Source organism: Syngnathoides biaculeatus, chromosome 15 (assembly GCF_019802595.1).
Source record: "Syngnathoides biaculeatus isolate LvHL_M chromosome 15, ASM1980259v1, whole genome shotgun sequence".
Taxonomy (NCBI): Eukaryota; Metazoa; Chordata; class Actinopteri; order Syngnathiformes; family Syngnathidae; genus Syngnathoides; species Syngnathoides biaculeatus.
Window position 1 is genome coordinate 18,397,144 of NC_084654.1, and position 18,168 is coordinate 18,415,311.

At 43.1% G+C, this 18,168-nt stretch overlaps 1 protein-coding gene across 6 annotated transcripts in view; it reads left to right on the plus strand.

The window, feature by feature from the left end:
• pacrg (PARK2 co-regulated) overlaps window positions 1-18,168 on the plus strand; it is a 184,657-nt gene that overhangs the window by 83,757 nt on the left and 82,732 nt on the right. For all 6 annotated transcript variants that reach the window (XR_009798402.1, XR_009798403.1, XR_009798404.1 and 3 more), the window contains one exon: window positions 13,433-13,582. Coding sequence is in view for 3 of the 6 variants with exons in the window: in XM_061843608.1 (XP_061699592.1) it covers window positions 13,433-13,582 (150 nt within the window). In the remaining 3 variants the exon portion in view is untranslated. The remainder of the gene's footprint in view (window positions 1-13,432; window positions 13,583-18,168) is intronic.

Below are 18,168 nucleotides of genomic sequence, written 5' to 3' on the forward strand. Positions count from 1 at the left end.
TTGGACTAGTCAGATGGATGATGCGTGATTACAGATATGGTATGCAAATTTTGATGGGTCACAAAGAATCACAAAACTCTTAATAAGTCTGCTCCACAAGTTCCGATCTCGAACCGATCCTCTCGATGACCATATGAGGCCCGCAGACTGTCGACTGGCCTATCCGAGTCAATACTTTAGACTGTCTAAAATTTTTGGTGCTGTATTTAAGTAGGCGGCACGGTGGATCAACTGGTAAAGCGTTGGCCTCACAGTTCTGAAGTACCGGGTTTGATCCCAGACCCACCTGTGTGGAGTTTGCATGTTCTCACCATGCCTGAGTGGGTTTTCCCTGGACACTCCGGTTTCCTCCCACATCCCAAAAACATGCAACATTAATTGGACACTCTAAATTACCCCAAGGTGTGATTGTAAGTGCGGCTGTTTGTCTCGATGTGCCCTGCGATTGGCTGGCAACCAGTTCAGGGTGTACCCCGCCTCCTGCCCGTTCACAGCTGGGATAGGCTTTAGCATTCCCCGCGACCCTCATGAGGATAAGCGGTGAAGAAAATGGATGGATGGATAATATATACCACGAACCACCAAAAATCTGCAAATGATTGACAGCCCCTAAAAAGGAGTTGTTAAAACAAATAGATGCTACAATATGGTGAACAAAAAAAATTAATGTGTTTTTCTAAAAAAATACCAATCACATACTGTAGTTTTCTTATATTCATCTAAAATCACAGGAATTATTACCCTGTCTCATGTAGTCACACTGCAGCAACGGCGTCTCACATTACCACACCTGCGGCCACGCGAGGTCATCGCGCGGCGCAGCGGTCGTACCTTTTCCTATTCTTACACCAGCCCCAAGGGTCAGCCGGAACAAGGCGCCTCTAAAAGTACGCTCGATAATGTACTGCCAATGCCCCTACCAGCTACTTTTAGCCGTGTCATCGCCCCGCGCGCCTGGTTTACTTTTCCACACGTGAACACTCGAGTTCGTCCGACAGAAGGAAAGGTCACATCTCAAGGTGGAAGACCTCCAAAATAGACAATACAGCTACGTGGGCTAGGGGGAGCATGTGTTGGGTGGACCAAGAGGTTGTAGAGATCCAGCTCTTTATTTTATTAACACCCAAAAGGTCTCTTTTGAAGGGCACTGCTGCCAATTATTACTACTGTTCTATAAAGAAGGAATGTGTGCCAATGGCATTTGCTGTATTGTCTGTCTACATGTGTTGCTGCACTGTTTGCGTTCAAATACAAATTGCTTCCATGTGTTACTACTATCGTAACAGCAATGCTGGTTTAATTAGCCTGTCTATGGCATTGTTTATTATCCACCAAACTCCTGCTTGTATTGAAGGTCACTGCCACCATATACCGCTCATAACACAAAATTTTTGCTCACAATTCAAGACAAAAAAAAATCTGCGGCGCGACAGCTCTTATCTTGTATCTAGTTTGTCGTCAAATTTTTCTGGTCTTTTTCATTCTAGCCGTTAACCAATATTTTTCAACCATGTGCTATTTAATCGGGCATAATTTGGGTCACAGAACTCAAGATTGTGACCGAACCGCTTGCATACGTGACCTTTTTTTCAACTTGTGCGATTAAAAGGTTCAATTGCACGAGTGCATGTAATGTGTGAGAGTCACCTTAGAAAAAAAGAGAGAGAGAGAGAGGAGAGAGAGAGAGAGCGAGAGAGAGAGAGAGAGAGAGAGAGAGAGAGGAGAGAGAGAGAGATAGAGAGAGAGAGAGAGAGAGCGAGAGAGAGAGAGAGAGAAGGCTGTGATGCCGTCTCAATCATTGCTAAGATTCCCATTTGGGTTAAAATACTGCAACTTGATCGGATACCTGCTGCAAGATAATTAACTGCTTCTTCCACATAGGACACGTTATTATCCTGAGACCATCGTATTCACGTATACCACATTGGGACGCCAAAGACGGATAATATGCTGTTGTGTCTGGCCGGTTGCCACCACATACCTTAATTGACAATGGGCTCCACTTATTAGCCATCCATCCATCCATTTTCTTTGCCGCTTATCCTCACAAGGGTCGCTGGGATTGCTGGAGCCTAACCCAGCTGTCAACGGGCAAGAGGCAGGGTACACCCTGAACTGGTTGCCAGCCAGTCGCAGGCAACATGGAGACAAACAAACGCACTCACAATAACACCTAGGGGCAATTTAGAGCCTCCAATTAATGTTGCATGTTTTTGGGATGTGCGAGGAAACCGGAGTGCCCGGAGGAAACCCACCCAGGCACGGGGAGAACATGCAAACTCCACACAGGTGGGTCCGGGATTGGACCTGGGACCTCAGAACTGTCAGGGCAACGCTTTCCAGCCCAGCCACTCTTATTATTATTATTATTATTCGTATTTAAATGAGAACTGTGAGGTGCCTGGTGTGCAAGCTTGCTAGCCCATGCCTACTTGTAAAGTCTAGTCAACCAACCTAAAAAGTTAGTTCCAGCAATGCTAGTAGTGCAAAAGTTTGCTTAGAGCAGGGGTGCTCTATGCGTCGATCCCGAGGCAGTCGATCGCGGGACGGCGTGCCCCCAAACAAACAAAAAAGACGTCAGCCAATGTTGCCTCTGAACTGCGCGCATGCAGAATTGTGCGCCGCTGATGCAATCTCTTCGCAGATATTCTGCATTTCGCGCAAAAAAAAATCCAATGCAAATTGAAAGTATAACATACAGCTATTCAGTTTGTGGCATTTTGCAATGTGATTCAATGAGTGAGGGATGACTGGTTGTTAATTCCAATGGCACAATTCACATACGTCCTCTAAAAAAAAATGAAAAGAAGCCACTGGTTTCTTTTAGGCCGCACACGGAACTTTCTCTAACAACGACCGCTGCGCTCTCGTTTCCTAGTTTACCTTACCAACCCCCCCCCCAAAGTACTACACTCTTAATTGCGAATGTTATAGTACTTACTCAGCCCATCAATGTGTTTTATAATGACAGCGTCCACAGTCTGGGCAACGTAGAGCAAAGACAAGCTTGATGTGCTGCTTATAGACAGGCAATACAGTGCACAAAAAAGCTAATTCTGCATTTTAAATATAGGAGGCAACATAACATTAACCTTAAAACGGTTTGGGAGCATCATTTCCCCCCCATCCTCGTCGTTAGCTCGCGAGAGACTAGCTGCTTGAAAAGTAAATCTTGGGGTAATAAAGTCTGGGCACCCCTGGTTTAGAGCCCTGGGTCATCTTGTTTTTTAATTGTATTATTTGGTATTTGTCTCCGTATGACAAAACTACGAAAACTGTTTATGTACAATATCTTTCCAAAAACGCCCTTCTTAACGTCCCATTGAAATCTACTGGAAACTTTCTGGAAATGTATTGGAAAAGGTCCACCCACTTGCAACCTCATTTTTGCGACATATTTTTTTTTCTCTCCAGAAAATGTTAGTTATTTGTAACACCTTGGGGCGTGAGATGGACGGTGATGACAGACTTGGCATGAAAATCCCATACAACAACTGCACCACTATAACAATACACTGAATTGTGCCGTTAAATGTGATCCCGGCACTCTCTAATGTGGCATAAAGTAGCTAATGTGCCATCTTTTCACACATTCAGATCACTGGATGCGCCCACTTTGCACACACATTAGTCCGTGGATTGAAAGCCCTCAGCGGCTTTGCTCGTTTACATTTGGGGAGCCCGAGCAAAGGTGACTGCTGCTGGTGAAAAGCCATACTTTGCACTGATAATGGAATTTTAAATTACATACTCCTTATTAACTTTTCGAGTTATTTAAAAAAAAAAAAAATCTCGTCTTGTTTTTTGCATCCGCAAGGCAGCAGTCCCTATTGCAGATTAGTCATAAGGGAGGAAAAGGAGTATAAGAAAAAAAAAAAAAACGTCTCTCGTCCAAAATGGCAACATATATATTTTTCTCCTCCGCTGACGTTATTACACCTTCAATGTGGCTGCCAGGCTCTTATCTGCACAGCCACGAGTCACGTCAGGCTCTGGTGAATTTTGATGATGAATGCAGGTCACCCGGTGAGAATACACAATGAAGTAGACTCTCCCCGACGTTACAGTATCATGAATTCTCCGGGACTCCACTTTCCTTCCGCCACGCGCCTTCCTTGAGCCTTAAAGCCGCAATAATGTTGCCAGTTCCCCTGAAATCTTGAAATCCACGATGGTCGGCAACCACGATGTACCGGTATGTTCACGACAGGGCGTCCATGCACCTGTCTTATGGTGCAATAATAGTAGAAAAGACACCTTTTGTGTACATTAATGCGTTAGGTAAAGGTAGTTTTAGCTTCTTTGTTTCATCCTCTTAAGGCAGAATAACTTCCGACCGCAACCTTGTAGGTTATCTTTTCATTTGTTTGTTCACAGGATGACAAACCAGCTACAAAAGCAATTTTCACAAAATGTGATGAAGAATAGGAAGAAACGATTGCCGTAATTTCTTGCCTATAAGTCGCGACTTTTTTTCACACATTTTCAAACCGGCGGCGGATGCGGTGATGCAGCCAATTTGTGCATTTTTTTTTAATGGCCGCAAGGGAGCACTCAAGCAGAAAAGGTAAGAGTGAGACCGGTGGAATATATGTGCGAGGAAGTGACTTTTACCGGTATGTTTTTTTTTGTTTTTTTTTACCGGAACCTATAAGCGCTGCGGTAGCCTTTGCGCTGTGCTAGCATGTTGCTGCTGTGTAATTGCCATGGCTCAGTGATTTTTACCAGTATGTTTTTTTTTAACCGGCCCTGTTAGTGGTGAGTCCCCGTAGCTCAGTGGTTAGAGCACTGGTTTGGTTAACCAGGGGTTGTGGGTTCGTATCCCACTGGGGCCTCCACTCCCTGAGAAGGGTTGCGTCAGGAAGGGCATCCGGCGTAAAAAATTGTGCCAAACATATATGTGCGTTCATCTGAGATGACACGCTGTGGCGACCCCGAAAGGGACAAGCCGAAAGAAACTTTGTTAGCGCTGCATCTCAGTGATTAAGGGTTTTTGTTTGTATGTTTTTTTTTTTTTTAACCAGTGCTGTTAGTGCTGTGCCACTGAGTTGCTACTGTGTATCTGCCGCGGCTGTTGTTTTTATTACCGTATTGTTGCTATGATAAGCTAAGTTAAGGTATGAAAATTTTGAAAACTCTTTCTGTGTAACGTCTTTGTAAATATCTCGTATTTCAATGTGGGTTTTAATGTGGGCACTTGCGGCTTTATACACAGGTGCGGCTTATTTATGTACCAAATGGTATTTCCTTTACAAATGTACTGATGAGGCTTATAATCAGGTGCCCTCTTGTAGGCTGGAAATTATGGTGTATTTTGCTGCGGACCTAGATTTCTTCATATTTAACATAATTAGGATTTTGTGAATAATAGAGGAATCTTCAATACAACATTAAGGCATATATAAAGTAGCAGGTGGGTCAGCTAAATTGTAATTTGGCGCTGATCCAAATGAGGAGTGACACCCTGGTTCCCGATTTATTTCAGCAGAAGGACACCATATTTGTGCTTTTTCCCGGGTAATTGTATACAAGGTCACTGCTGTTTTATTTTTCACTCTCAAGATGAAACAGGGGCTGGCGTGAATGCTCGATTATGCTATTCAGATTTGTCCAGACACAGGTTTTATAGCAGCAATAATACATCAGTACCCTCTTTCTCCCCCCTCATTTTCTACATTTTTTTTGGGGCCTCTCTTCCAGCAAGGCGAGAATGCTTATGAATAATTGAACGGTTCCGTGGTCCAAATGTCACAGCAGGGAAAATTGTTTGCGCTGGCTGGTAATTAGAATTTTATTGTTTGTTATGTAGGTTTCAAACTCGTGTCATCGCACATTCCACCTTATCGCGACGGCGGCGGATATCTGGATGCGTGTCCGTCCGGCGTGGGGGTGAAAATGCCAAGCAGAAGGTGGCGGGATGGCATGCAGTGTGATGGAATCAGTCACTCAGCATTTTCCGTCGCATAGATCCTCCTCAAATAGTCTTTTCCCTATTAAAAAAAAATCATCAAATATTGGTTGTACATCAGTTCACATTGGTTTCGTTGCTGTGGAGCGACAATATTAGTTAGTGGCAGGAATGTGGCATTAAACTGGTTTGCCAACTGCCAGTAGAACCCACAGAAGAAGAACAAGGACTCGGAAGGGCAATACATGATCAAGCGAAGTTGTGTTTGCCTGTCACCTTTTCCAAGTGTTGCAAGTTATGTGGAGAGCATTGTCATAACAGCGGTAGTGTTAAGTTTGTGTGTGTGTGTGTGTGTGTGTGTGTGTGTGGGAGGGTGTTCAGATAAAAAAAAATGAAAAAAAGGTTTTATGTAATTTTGGTGGTGTTGTAACAAGTTAATTACATTTCCATTCAATTTCAATGAGAAAATATGATTTGAAGCATTGAAGAGAACACCGCTATGCGCATTTGATTCCCAATGCTAACCAAAACAACAGCAGCTACCGATTATATAGAACCGATATATTCAACTTCCTGGCACGGTGGATCAGCCGGTAAAGCATTGGCCTCACAGTTCTGAGGTCCCGGGTTCAATCCCGGACGCACTTGTGTGGAGTTTGCATTTTCCCCCCGTGCCTGCGTGGGTTTTCTCCGGGCACTCGGGTTTCCTCCCACATCCCAAAAACATGCAACATTAATTGGACACTCAAAATTGCCCCTAGGTGTGATTGTGAGTACGACAGTTTGTCTCTATATGCCCTGCGATTGGCTGGCAACCAGTTCAGGGTGTACCCTGCCTCCTGCCTGTTGACAGCTGGGATAGGCTCCAGCACTCCCTGCGACCCTTGTGAGGATAAGAGACGAAGAAAATAGTTGGATGGATATTCAACTTCCATGAGCAGCATTAAATCTTGACAATATTATAAGGAGCTAACGTCTTCAGATGATTAGTGTTTCAGGAGATGGAAATGTTGTGTGTGCCCATATTTCAGCAAGTTGTGGCCAGATGTCATGCCGCAATTAGTAATTAATAAATCTCAACTGGAGGTTTATCCCTCCCTTGTTTGGATACGGTACGTGTAATTGACCCCTCCGTGGATATTGCGCAATCCGTGTCACTGACCAATCAGAGGCCAGAGATCTGCATAGAGCAAAGCCGGTTTTTGCTCCCCCATTTTCTCTGACAACATTGAATGGTCCAGTATAGGTTTAGTTAACGTTTTATCGCGTATTTGGGTTACTTAACAAAAAATATGGTTAAGAGGTGTAGTCACGGACTTCGTAATAGTGACGACAGGTATCCTGAAAGGCTAGTTGGTGGAGTTCGATTCGTACCCTTTCCAAAACCGAAGACCCAGTACGAAAAATGCCTTCGATGGATCAAACTTTGTGGAAGACCGCATCATCAACTAAATCCATCTAATATCAACCGGAACACATATGTTTGCACGAAGGTATGCTCTATATTTGATTTTCAATACATGTCTCGTAGAAATGAATTCGAAGTTCTTCGCTAGCATAACACTGCTGCGTGCGAACGATTGACAGTTATTCTTTGTTGAGCGATATTTAGCGATGATCGGACTGCACAAACGTATTGATTTCTTGCTGGCTCGCGGCCGAAGCTTAACCAGAAGATATGCCCTAAATTTGATTTTTAATACACGTCTCGTATAAATGAATGAGACGTTCTCCGCTAGCATAACATTGCTACGTGTGAATGATTGAATGAAATCAAAAGCATGGCGTCTCTCTCTCAGTTCAGAATGTATTGTATTTAGAATCAATAATATATCGTTGATTTGAATGAAATCAGAAGCATGGAGTCTGTCTGTATTGTATTTGCCATTTTTACTGTTTGTCTTAGGTGAGCGCACGTGGCGTGACGTCACTTCAGGAGGCGTGGTTAAGTGCCCTGTACGGAGGGGTCAATTATCTCAGTTCATAGACTCGACTGTTCTCGAAAGGAAAGTTCAACTGGTGGTCAAAAGGAAAGTTTAACCGGTGGATCCATTTGAACTACTTCGCGAACGAAAACAGCAGCACCATCAGCATGTAAATGGTCTCTCAAATGAACTGAAGTTACCATGTGTTGTAGACACAATATTGAAGACGAGCTTTCGTTATGTGGACTTCTGATCGCTCCACTGTGTCGCGCATGTAAACGGTATGTTTATGTTGTACCTATTATGTTTAATATTTTGAAACACCCAATCAGTGTCATACATGGCTCATTCAAAGGTTCAGATTACATTCCCATCAGAACATTTTTAAGAACAATTTTGTGTTTTTGCAAATTTACACTGAAAATATCAACAAACAAAAAAAAAAAATACATCGCTAACCAAACCAAGCCAACTATGAACTATAAATTTGAAATGTCGCTTCCATCTTTCTTTCATTTATTTTTCTTTTGACCCAGAATGATATCCCCATCTGTTTTTCTTGGTGTAAAACTGAATTATTGCTTGCAGAATATCTTTCGCAATGTATGTTGAAAGCTGAATTATGCTACCAAACAGTTTTAGGGTTAATGTTGTGTTGCCTCCTATATTTAAAATACAGAATTAGCTTTTTGGGGAGTGTATCGTCTGTGCTTTCATCCTGGATCAGGCTGTGCCAAGGTGGAATTTTAACATTACACACCAATTGTAATTACCCCTTTAAGGGCGGAGGAGGTGGAGTCAGGTAAACTAGGAAGTAGAGTGTGTGGTCTGTCACCAGCTCATTGCGAGAGGCAGTGTGCTGCCGTGATTAAAATATATATATATATACACGTCAGGCTGTTGTTCACTGCCGTGGATCTCTTTTCATTTGCGCCGAGAGTGCGCAAATGCCCAGTTGCGCAGCTTAGAGGGAACATTGCCCCCAGACACTATTCTCTGAAATGCGCTGGCTATACAGTCGTTTATGAACCCCGAGCACCTTGACCTTGTTTGGCCTTTCCATCTTTCATGTGCTTCCTTGCATCAACCGGCTTTGACTCAGCATGACGACGGAGATTTGCAACTCTATTACAACCGCGCTCCCCACCCGCAAGTCTTAATTAATGACGTGCTCGCCTTCAGTCGCTGAGGATTAGAGTCGGCACGCTGAGCCATGACTGCGAATCGTAGGCAACCGACGCCTGTAAACGAGACAAACACGTCTGTCAATCTTGCCGTCCTTTCTCTTTAGCGCTCAGCCTCTATAGGGTTAAGGTTGAGCTGGAGCCTAAAGCAGATAACTTTGAGTGAGTGGAGGTGCCCTGGACTGGTTGCCAATCATTGGAATATAAAAAGTTGACAAACCCCTTGTTTGTATGCCAAGTATTTATGATTTATGAAGGAGACCAACGTAAATCATTTCAGAACATTTTCCTTGTAGTCTGTCTCACGTATTTAATGAGCTTTTAGAGACGGAAAAAAAAAATCCCCCAAACCTCAAAGCAGGAAGCTACCATCATCATGCTTCACAAAAGAAATGGTTTTGCGTTTGCGCCAAAGTTACCTTGTGGAATTACGGCCAGAAAGTTCGACCTTTGTTTTGGCAATTTTGTTTCAAAACTCAAACAAAACTTCAAACCAAAGAGGAAAATTGTAATGACCATAAAACGGGAAAACGTAGACAACAAACGGTACTTGTGCTTCAATTTAATGAATGTCTGCAGAGTTAGGGTTTTATGATGGGGAGAAATTAATTCACTTTTAATGATTTCGACAGGAGAAAATTTGTTCAGAACCGAGATCAGATTGGAACTCGGATCAGATTGTGTTCTACTTTTCAGATTTCATTGTACAAATATTGAACACTGAGAGGGGACCAATAATGTTGATCGTGCAACTTCATTTCCAGTTAAAAGATCTATCCACCATCCATTTTCTTAACCGCTTATCCTCACGAGGGTCGCTGGAGTGTTGGACCCTATCCAGCTGTCAGTGGGCAGGGTACACCCTGAACTGGTTGGCAACCAATTGCAGGGCACAGTTAAAAGATGTTCAAATAAACAAAAAACAAACGCATTCTATGTAAAAATATGTCCCGTTCATGAAAATGTTTACTTAACTTATTTTTGTTCTTTCTTTTTTTTTTTCCTAATACGGTATATTGCATTGCATACCAGTAGAAAATAGCAGTTACTCATTGCCAGGTACTCACCAGTAGCAACAAAAATAGTCAAAATGCCTCTAAAAATCTCATCATCCACTCCACAATCCAATCCACAAGAGTGAAGACATTTGATGATTGTGTTTGAGCTTTTGTATGTTGGAGGCCACTTGGTCTGCGTTAGGTCATGTGACTATACGCATAGACCTTTATCTCACGCTCTCTCTTCGAGCAAATACCATATTCCTCACGCGCGTTTTATTAGCTTTTGTCGTCTTTTTATTTATCTGATTTTGACCTGACTTTTTATCTTATCGTGCTTTCTCCTGGCCTAATACATTTCCAGCTAGTGCCCACTACGTATGAATAAGTAGTCTAGTCTGATGCACTAGTAGACTCTCTGCGGAGAGGTGTGCATGAAATGACAATGTAATTATAATGTTTTGACAAAAGTTTCTAACTTGAAGCCTTTTCCAAGCGGTTGCCCAAGCCAAGTTGTGGTGGCGCTGTACTGGCCCCACATCTTCATAATATAATATGTTAATTTATAATTAATTGTGTTGTACTTAGCGTCCTTACCGTGTATTATTTAAAGCTCAACTGTCATGCCTATAAACATTCTAAAATAGATATTGTAATGAAAAATACATGTAACATTATTCACTTCAATGTCTATATGAAAAAATAAATATGAGCGGAGAATGTGTCATCCATACACAAAGTTGCGGAAGTCTCATTCGACATCCTAATGGTCGCCATATTGCCTGCAACGTCATCAGCAAATGTTACACCGGGACATTCGCCATTGAAAGCAACGTAGTGGCAACTTGCTACGGAACACGGAAGCTATTTTCGAAGAAGAGAACATCTCACAATTGAGTGAAATGACCTGGGCAATATTACCGTATCATTTCGAGCCATATTTTGATGATACGCGGATCACTTCTAACTAACAACAGACTCCCCGACAGTATGTAGCGTACTCAGGAGGGCCCATGCCGGGCGGTGGGGAGAGCTCCTTTCTCCTACCGCAGCGGCCAAACCACCTCCGCGTCAGGGCCAACGTGGAAGCCGTCGCCGCCGAGCAAACTGTCGCTGGCGGGCGAGCCGTTACGAGCGAGTTGATGTGGAAGCCATCGCCGGCGAGCCGATGCACAAAGTGGGGTGCCCAGACACCGGTGGCCGGTGGGGGGAGAGCCCGGCCAAACCACCTCCCCGCCCGATTCACCGCCATGTAAGGTCTGGCTTTGCAGCAATCCACAAGGCCGGCTCGGCCGACGCACACATGGACACATTTAGCATCCCCTGATGTATGTACACGAATCTTTTGTTAGGTTATGAGAGGATTACATCCCCCCCAGCCGAACTATTTTTTTTAGTTGCTCTATACACACCTAATTGTCATTTGGTACCCACAAAGCTCTCGTCCTTTGCACCCGTGCAATCCATTTTTCACAACAAAACCGGGTCTTTTTGAAAAGTATGAAGAGTAAATCCATCCTCCTTAGTGTTCGAACAATACTCAGCAATACAACGAGCCGGTATTTTGGCTAACACGAAGGAACAACGAGCTACTGTCCTGCTGGTAAAACTAGTATAAACAGACGAGCCAGCCTGAGTGCACCGCTGCTGTTAACGTCACTTCTCAAAAACAAATCCCTCAAGAGGATTTTCATGGTGGAAGTGACAAAAAGCCATATACGTCAAAATCATGTTTTGTGGTGGGAAAAAAACGGGTGGGTCCATTCTGGCTGCATTTTTTCATTAATAACTTGTAAAAAAAATCATGCATTTCATGACAGTGGACCTTTAAGTCCATTTCAGAAAATGTTAATACAATTAAGGTTAGGAGCCTACATCTTACTAACCAAGATGTACATCGATACAAATGATGTGAATATTGAAGCCTCAAACAGACCATTTTAAGAGGGCCTTTTCACTGCGTGCTTGGGCCCTAATAAGGTAGGACATATATAGGAGCCCAAGCATGTAAATCTTTGCCACTTAAAGGTTCTTTTCCGAGCCGTGACTTTCTCTGTCAATCACCTCCTTTAATATACCTTCCCCTGACATTTAGTTGTTTTCAGCACTTGCTTTTACCGAGTTTGTCGCTCGTGATCTCTCCCGCCCTCGGTCTCTCCCGCCACCTTTTGTTCTCCGAGGTAGCTGGAGATGAAGTTATGTGCCGCTGAAGGGCAAATAGCTTCGTGATTGGCTCTCATTAGCGCTGGCATCCCCACTGCATTCGGTATCGGTGATTGCAGACGAGCCATAAAGAAAATGGGAAGGGAGTGTTTTCTCTCTTTTAGCCCCAGTAAACATCTGGATTGGGGATTGCAATTAAGAAAACATTTATAATAATGGAAAGTGACATAATCCATTCCAGAAACATCCTAACTGTACTTGTTTTTTTTTTTTCAGATTAGGATCCATAACTCTCATTCCCTTATAAAAATAACAACTTCTTCTTTCTTTTCTTTTCCTTTCGGTTTGTCCCGTTACACCTAGAGAAAGCCTATAACAGAGTACCAAGAGAGGAACTGTGGTACTGCATGCGCAAGTCTGGTGTGGCGGGAAAATATGTTAGAATAGTACAGGACATGTTTGAGGGCAGCAGAACAGCGGTGAGATGTTCCCTAGGTGTGTCGGAAGAATTTAAGGTGGAGGTGGGACTGCACCAGGGATCCGCGCTGAGCCCCTTCCTGTTTGCGGTAGTAATGAATAGGCTGACAGATGAGGTTAGACTGGAATCCCACAAAAATAACAACCATTTCCAATAGCACAATAAAAACAGCAGTGTAAAGTAATACAGTCTTCAAATTTTATGTTACATCCTTATTCCTAAATTGATTTCTCCGCCAACATTGTACGCACAACACCCCACAATGACAACAGAAAAAAAAAATTGTGATCCACTTTTATTGCTATAAAAGAAATAAAACATTGAGTCTTAACATTATTCACGGTGACATTATTTGAAGATGATTTGTGTCATAGATGAGCATTGCATATTTTTTGTGTTTGTGCAGTGTACCAGTCTACAACTTTAACAAACAAATTAAGCTCTGTAAAATGTGAAAACAAAGCACAACCTTTGCGTCAGCCTATTTTGTTGTCAGACTTCATTGTCGTTAGTCTTTGTGTAAGATCTTTTAGACATTACCCCTTCTTTAGGGAGACTTGTCAGAAAAAAAGCCAAAGAAAAAGCAAAACATTGTTACGTTTCTTTACCACTGAGGTATCATGAGGTGTGGTATCCTGATGTAAGGCCGCAGTTCAAACTCTGGACTTTCCTGAACATTTGGGTCCGATTCAGCTGTTAAGACTAAAACCGCATTCCATTGTTGGTCCAACTTGTAACCTTTTTGCATTTAGACCTCAATGACTTCTGCCTTCCAGATGCCTTAAACACGAGGAACCGTCAGGTGATCTGCACGACCCTGAAAGTTCTGCAGCATCTTGTGATGTCCGGTGACACAGTGGGAGAAACCCTGGTGCCCTACTACCGACAGATCCTACCCATCCTCAACATCTTCAAGAACATGAACAGTGAGTACCGATCCATACTGATAGATGAGGGATCCCGGTATAATCTGTAAAGGCATTACTGAATGCTAGGAAAACAGTAAAACGCAAACACAATGACCACACCCAAGCAGGAGCTGCTTTTGACCACAGCTCACGCCGAGACTCTCGCGATTGCGGTTTCGAACGATATACATATCTATCTATATATGTATGTCTAACACACACTTCTTTGTATTCTATGCTTGATTTTTCTTTTGTGTGTGTGTGTTCATATATGTTTAGCATGTTTGGAAAAGTGCTTTAATGAACTGAAATGTGATTAAAGCATGCGGGTGAGGCCAAACACTTGAAAAAATGTTGATTGTATCTATTTCACAACTTTGCACCTATGCCGAATGAGTTTGGAATGTAGCTGCTACAATGCCAGCACTATTATTATATTCCTGAATGGGGAAAATGTGACAAGGTTAAATGCGATTTTATGTACACAACAGCTCAGTTCTGGTACTACTATGTAAATGGTAAATCTTTCCTTTGGTTGACTGTACGATGCAGAGAGAGTGCTTTTCTTCGTCCTCCACCCACCCACTCAGTGATAAGAATCACAGTTTTGTCTCTTCTGTAAGGAGTCCAGTTGGATTGCGTATCGAGGATTTGTCCTCTCTGAAAGCCTTCACCTGGCTGGTATGAGGACCCAAAAAGATTGTCATCAGATCGGCAGGTCTCTTTGTTGTGGCGGTGATGCGAGTATTTAGCAGCAGAAAAAGCTCAATATGCAGCCCCGACCCCCAAACACAGCTCAACGCGCAGTCGGTAGGACGTGAAGTGTGACATTGTGAATCAATCATTTAAACATAAGCATTAACAGGAGAAGACACGAGGCTTTATTCCCTAAATCGATATCCAATTTAAATCTCTTGTCTTCCTAATTTGCGTACATAATCTGTTACTATTTGTTGAAAGGGAAGGAAGGAGCCTTCAAAGATAGCTGTGAAAGACAAAGGGAGGTAGGGGGGTGGGGGGGAGCCTTATTAGCACAAGGCCTTATGCAAATCCTCCCGGTAAATTAGCTGTCAAATCAATCCCCTGATCCATTTTGTAGCACGAGGTATTCCGCCGGCACGCACAGGCTCAGCAGTTGGCCAAGTGAACCCCACCAGGAATAGTTTAGCCCGGCCCCCGGTAGTTATAGCGGCCGGCCTCTCCTCCTTCCTCCCCAGCTCGGCTATGCATCAATTAAACCTGAGCCAACCTCACCTGGCAGGCTTCCGTGATATTGACCGCTCTCAGTTTGGGCCGGGGGACCGGCCAGCGTAGCTGCCAGGGCACAGAACCGAATCTGATAAACAAGGTCAGAGTGTTAGGTTGAGTTTATGGTGTGTAAAAGTTATCTGAAGTTGGTAGAAGAGCAAGTGATAGCGGGTAGATGGATGGATGGATGGATTGATGTTTGAAGACCGGAAGAGATCCTTTGATTTGAGGGTGGATCTTTTTGATGGATGGATTTTTGGATTGAAGGGTGGTGGATAAGTGTTTGGATGGATGGTTGGATGGTTGATTTGTTTTGCCATAAAAGGATATATGTAATGAAGTTTACTGAGTTGAATGAATTGATGGGTGGTTTCAAGGCTTCAATGGTGAATGAATTGAAGCAAAGCAAAGCAAATGTATTTGTATACTGCATTTCATACACAAGCTAACACAATGTGCTTTACATAATTAACGGCATTTGAAAACAAAGAGATAAAACATTTAAAATGGCATAAAAACAACAAACAAAATATTAAAATCAAAAAAGACAATTAACCTCACCTCTGTTGGCAACTTATTCCATTTCTGTGCAGCATAATATCTAAATGCTGCTTCACCATGTTTGCTTTGGACTCTGCGCTCAGCAATTTGACCTGAGTCAATCGTTCTTAGAGCTCTACTGGGTTTGTATTCCCTAAGCATTTCTTTCATGTATTCAGGACCTAAATCATTTAGTGATTTATAGACCAGTAGCAGAAGTTTAAAATTGATTCTAAAGCTGACTGGAAGCCAGTGCAAGGACTTCAGGATTGGAGTTACATGCCCTGACCGCTTTGTTTTGGTCAGAACGTGAGCTGCAGCATTCTGAATGAGCCAGTCAGAAGACCATTACAGTAGTCAAGTCTACTCGAGATAAAATTATAGATGAGCTTTTCCTGGTCTGCACACACAAGACTTCACTCTGTATATGTTCTTCAGGTGGTAAAAGGCAGTTTTTGTGATTGATTTGATATGATTGTTGAAAGTCAGGTCAGAAGTCAGAAGTTGAAAGGTTGGTTCCTTTGAGAGCTCGATGAATTTGAGTGTTGAAGGGTGGATAAATGACAGTTCTGTTGGTCGGATTGATATTGGATAGAAAGTTCATTGTTCAGTGTATGATCGCCTTCAAAAAGCGGAAGGGTGAAATGTTGGTGGATTTGATGAATTGCCCGATTTGAAAAGTGGTTGGATGGAATTTGATGCGTTTTACAGGGAAGATGACAGGTTGGTCAGTTTGATGGATTGATGGATTGGAGGGTTAAAGGGTGGATTAATGGAAAAATGGTTGGTTTGATAATAGAACGTGGATATTTTCTTTGAAAGGTGGCTGAATGAATGATTAGTTCTTTAATGGATGCACATACTGTAATTTAAGGATTAACGACTCAGGATTAGTTTCAGGGTCAAAGCGTGAAGAAAGAATTGTTAGCTGATTGTTGGATTGATAAATTTAATGTTTGACTGGATGAATGAAAAGTTGGTCAGTTCAATTGCTCTTATTTATTTAGTTAGAATGATTGAGTGGAAATTTTATTGGAATGTTTTTTTTCTTTAGCTACACCTCCTCCTAATGTCTGTGTTTCATTTACACGCAATCAAAGCGACCATCGAACTCCATAAATGACCTTTTGTCCTTTACACGCCCGCACCTCCATCCCACCCTCGGCCAGCCAGCTCAGGGCAAGCAAGCGCGCTGCCTCTCACAAAAACAGTCACAGCCATTGTTCAGGCTCGTAGACTAACTAATCCCTTTGGTTCTCCCACATTCTGACTCGCAGAACTTGCATGGCATTCCTCTAATCTCTTGAGCCACAACAACTCCACTGTCCAGTATGTGCAGACGTGTTTGTGCATCTGCCATGAATGCAGCTGTTGTGTTCTCCCTCATGCAGCTGTTGGCTTCGGTGTCAAGCGAGGGCCGAGCGTTGCGTACAATGCCCACCAGCCACCGGTTGGATTCTTTCAAACATGTACGGAATAAGACGTACAATAGCACTCTGTCCTCTCTTACAGCTCTGTGCTCTGACCCTTTCCCTTTCCCTCCTCGGTTGTTCAGGCTATGAATCAATATGCTGACAACCACTGCTGTGGGGTCAGGGCTACAGTCAGATATCACTGGCATCTCAGCGCGGGGACAGATCCCCTTAGGCTGCGTTCACACACTCCGCCAGTGTCGTTCTCGTTCTAAGACAAGGTTGCGACCCTGTAAATTGGCCTGTATACTGGCCTTATCGCTGCTATTTTTCTACTGTCAGAGCTGGACCCTAATACATCGACAAAAACAGACTCTCAAGTGTCCTTTCACTCAGAGAACCAGACCATCGATAAGAAGAACAGACTGGCGGTCCCTGGGTTCCAGGAACAGCTCTATTGTTCTTTCAGGAGAGAAAAAACAAAACAAAACACAGGCTGTTTAACTACTGGAAACCGAATGACAATGGTCATGCATCATTTTGAAGACCACAATAATAAGCAATCACATTCCACCCACATCCTTGATGTACCCTGTTGTGTCCTGAATCGGCTCTCGCTGCTTTTTGTTTGCTTTGCGCCTCTCCATGCAATTTAGCTATGAGACAAACGCGTCGAAGATGGCGTCGGAATTCCTTCGGTGTGATTTGCACGCTCCTCTTGTTTGCTTACTGTGATGAATCTTGGCCCTAATGAAATGCAACAACGTTTCCTATGAAGGAGAGACGTGCTCGCTCATCCGGCAAATTCTTCCTCGGAGCTCAGACGAGGAAGGTACTCATCTGCTGCACGTCATCCCGAGAAGGGAAAAGGGGAGTGTGTGGAGTAAATCGGGGATATGCGACATAAAGGGAAAAACTCGTTGAAGGAGAACTGCTTCAGAAGAAGTACTTCAGCCTGAAATACATCAGTAATTCTATTTTGGGAGTTCTAAACTTTAATTATTTGTTAGAACTTCTGAGAGAAAATAATAATCAAATTGGACGTGAAAGGCATTCTTTTTACAATCACACCGTTATTTTAAATCAATTATGAGAGACACTTTTAGACTGTAGCACAGCTGACTTTAGCCAAGAGGTCAGGTACACCCTGGTCCAGCCAGTCACAGGGCACATCCAGACAAACAACACATTCACACCCACTCATAATTTGACAGAATGAACCGAACGTGGACGTGTGTGGAGTCTAGGAGGAAGGTCGTGTACCCTGAGAAAATCCATGCAAGCACGGAGAGGCCATTCAAAGCAAATTAATATAGGCCATAGCGGAGATTTGGAACCAGAAATTGTGCCCTAGAATTGTGAAGAATATAAGTAGTTGATCATCACTATTTTATAACCATGTCC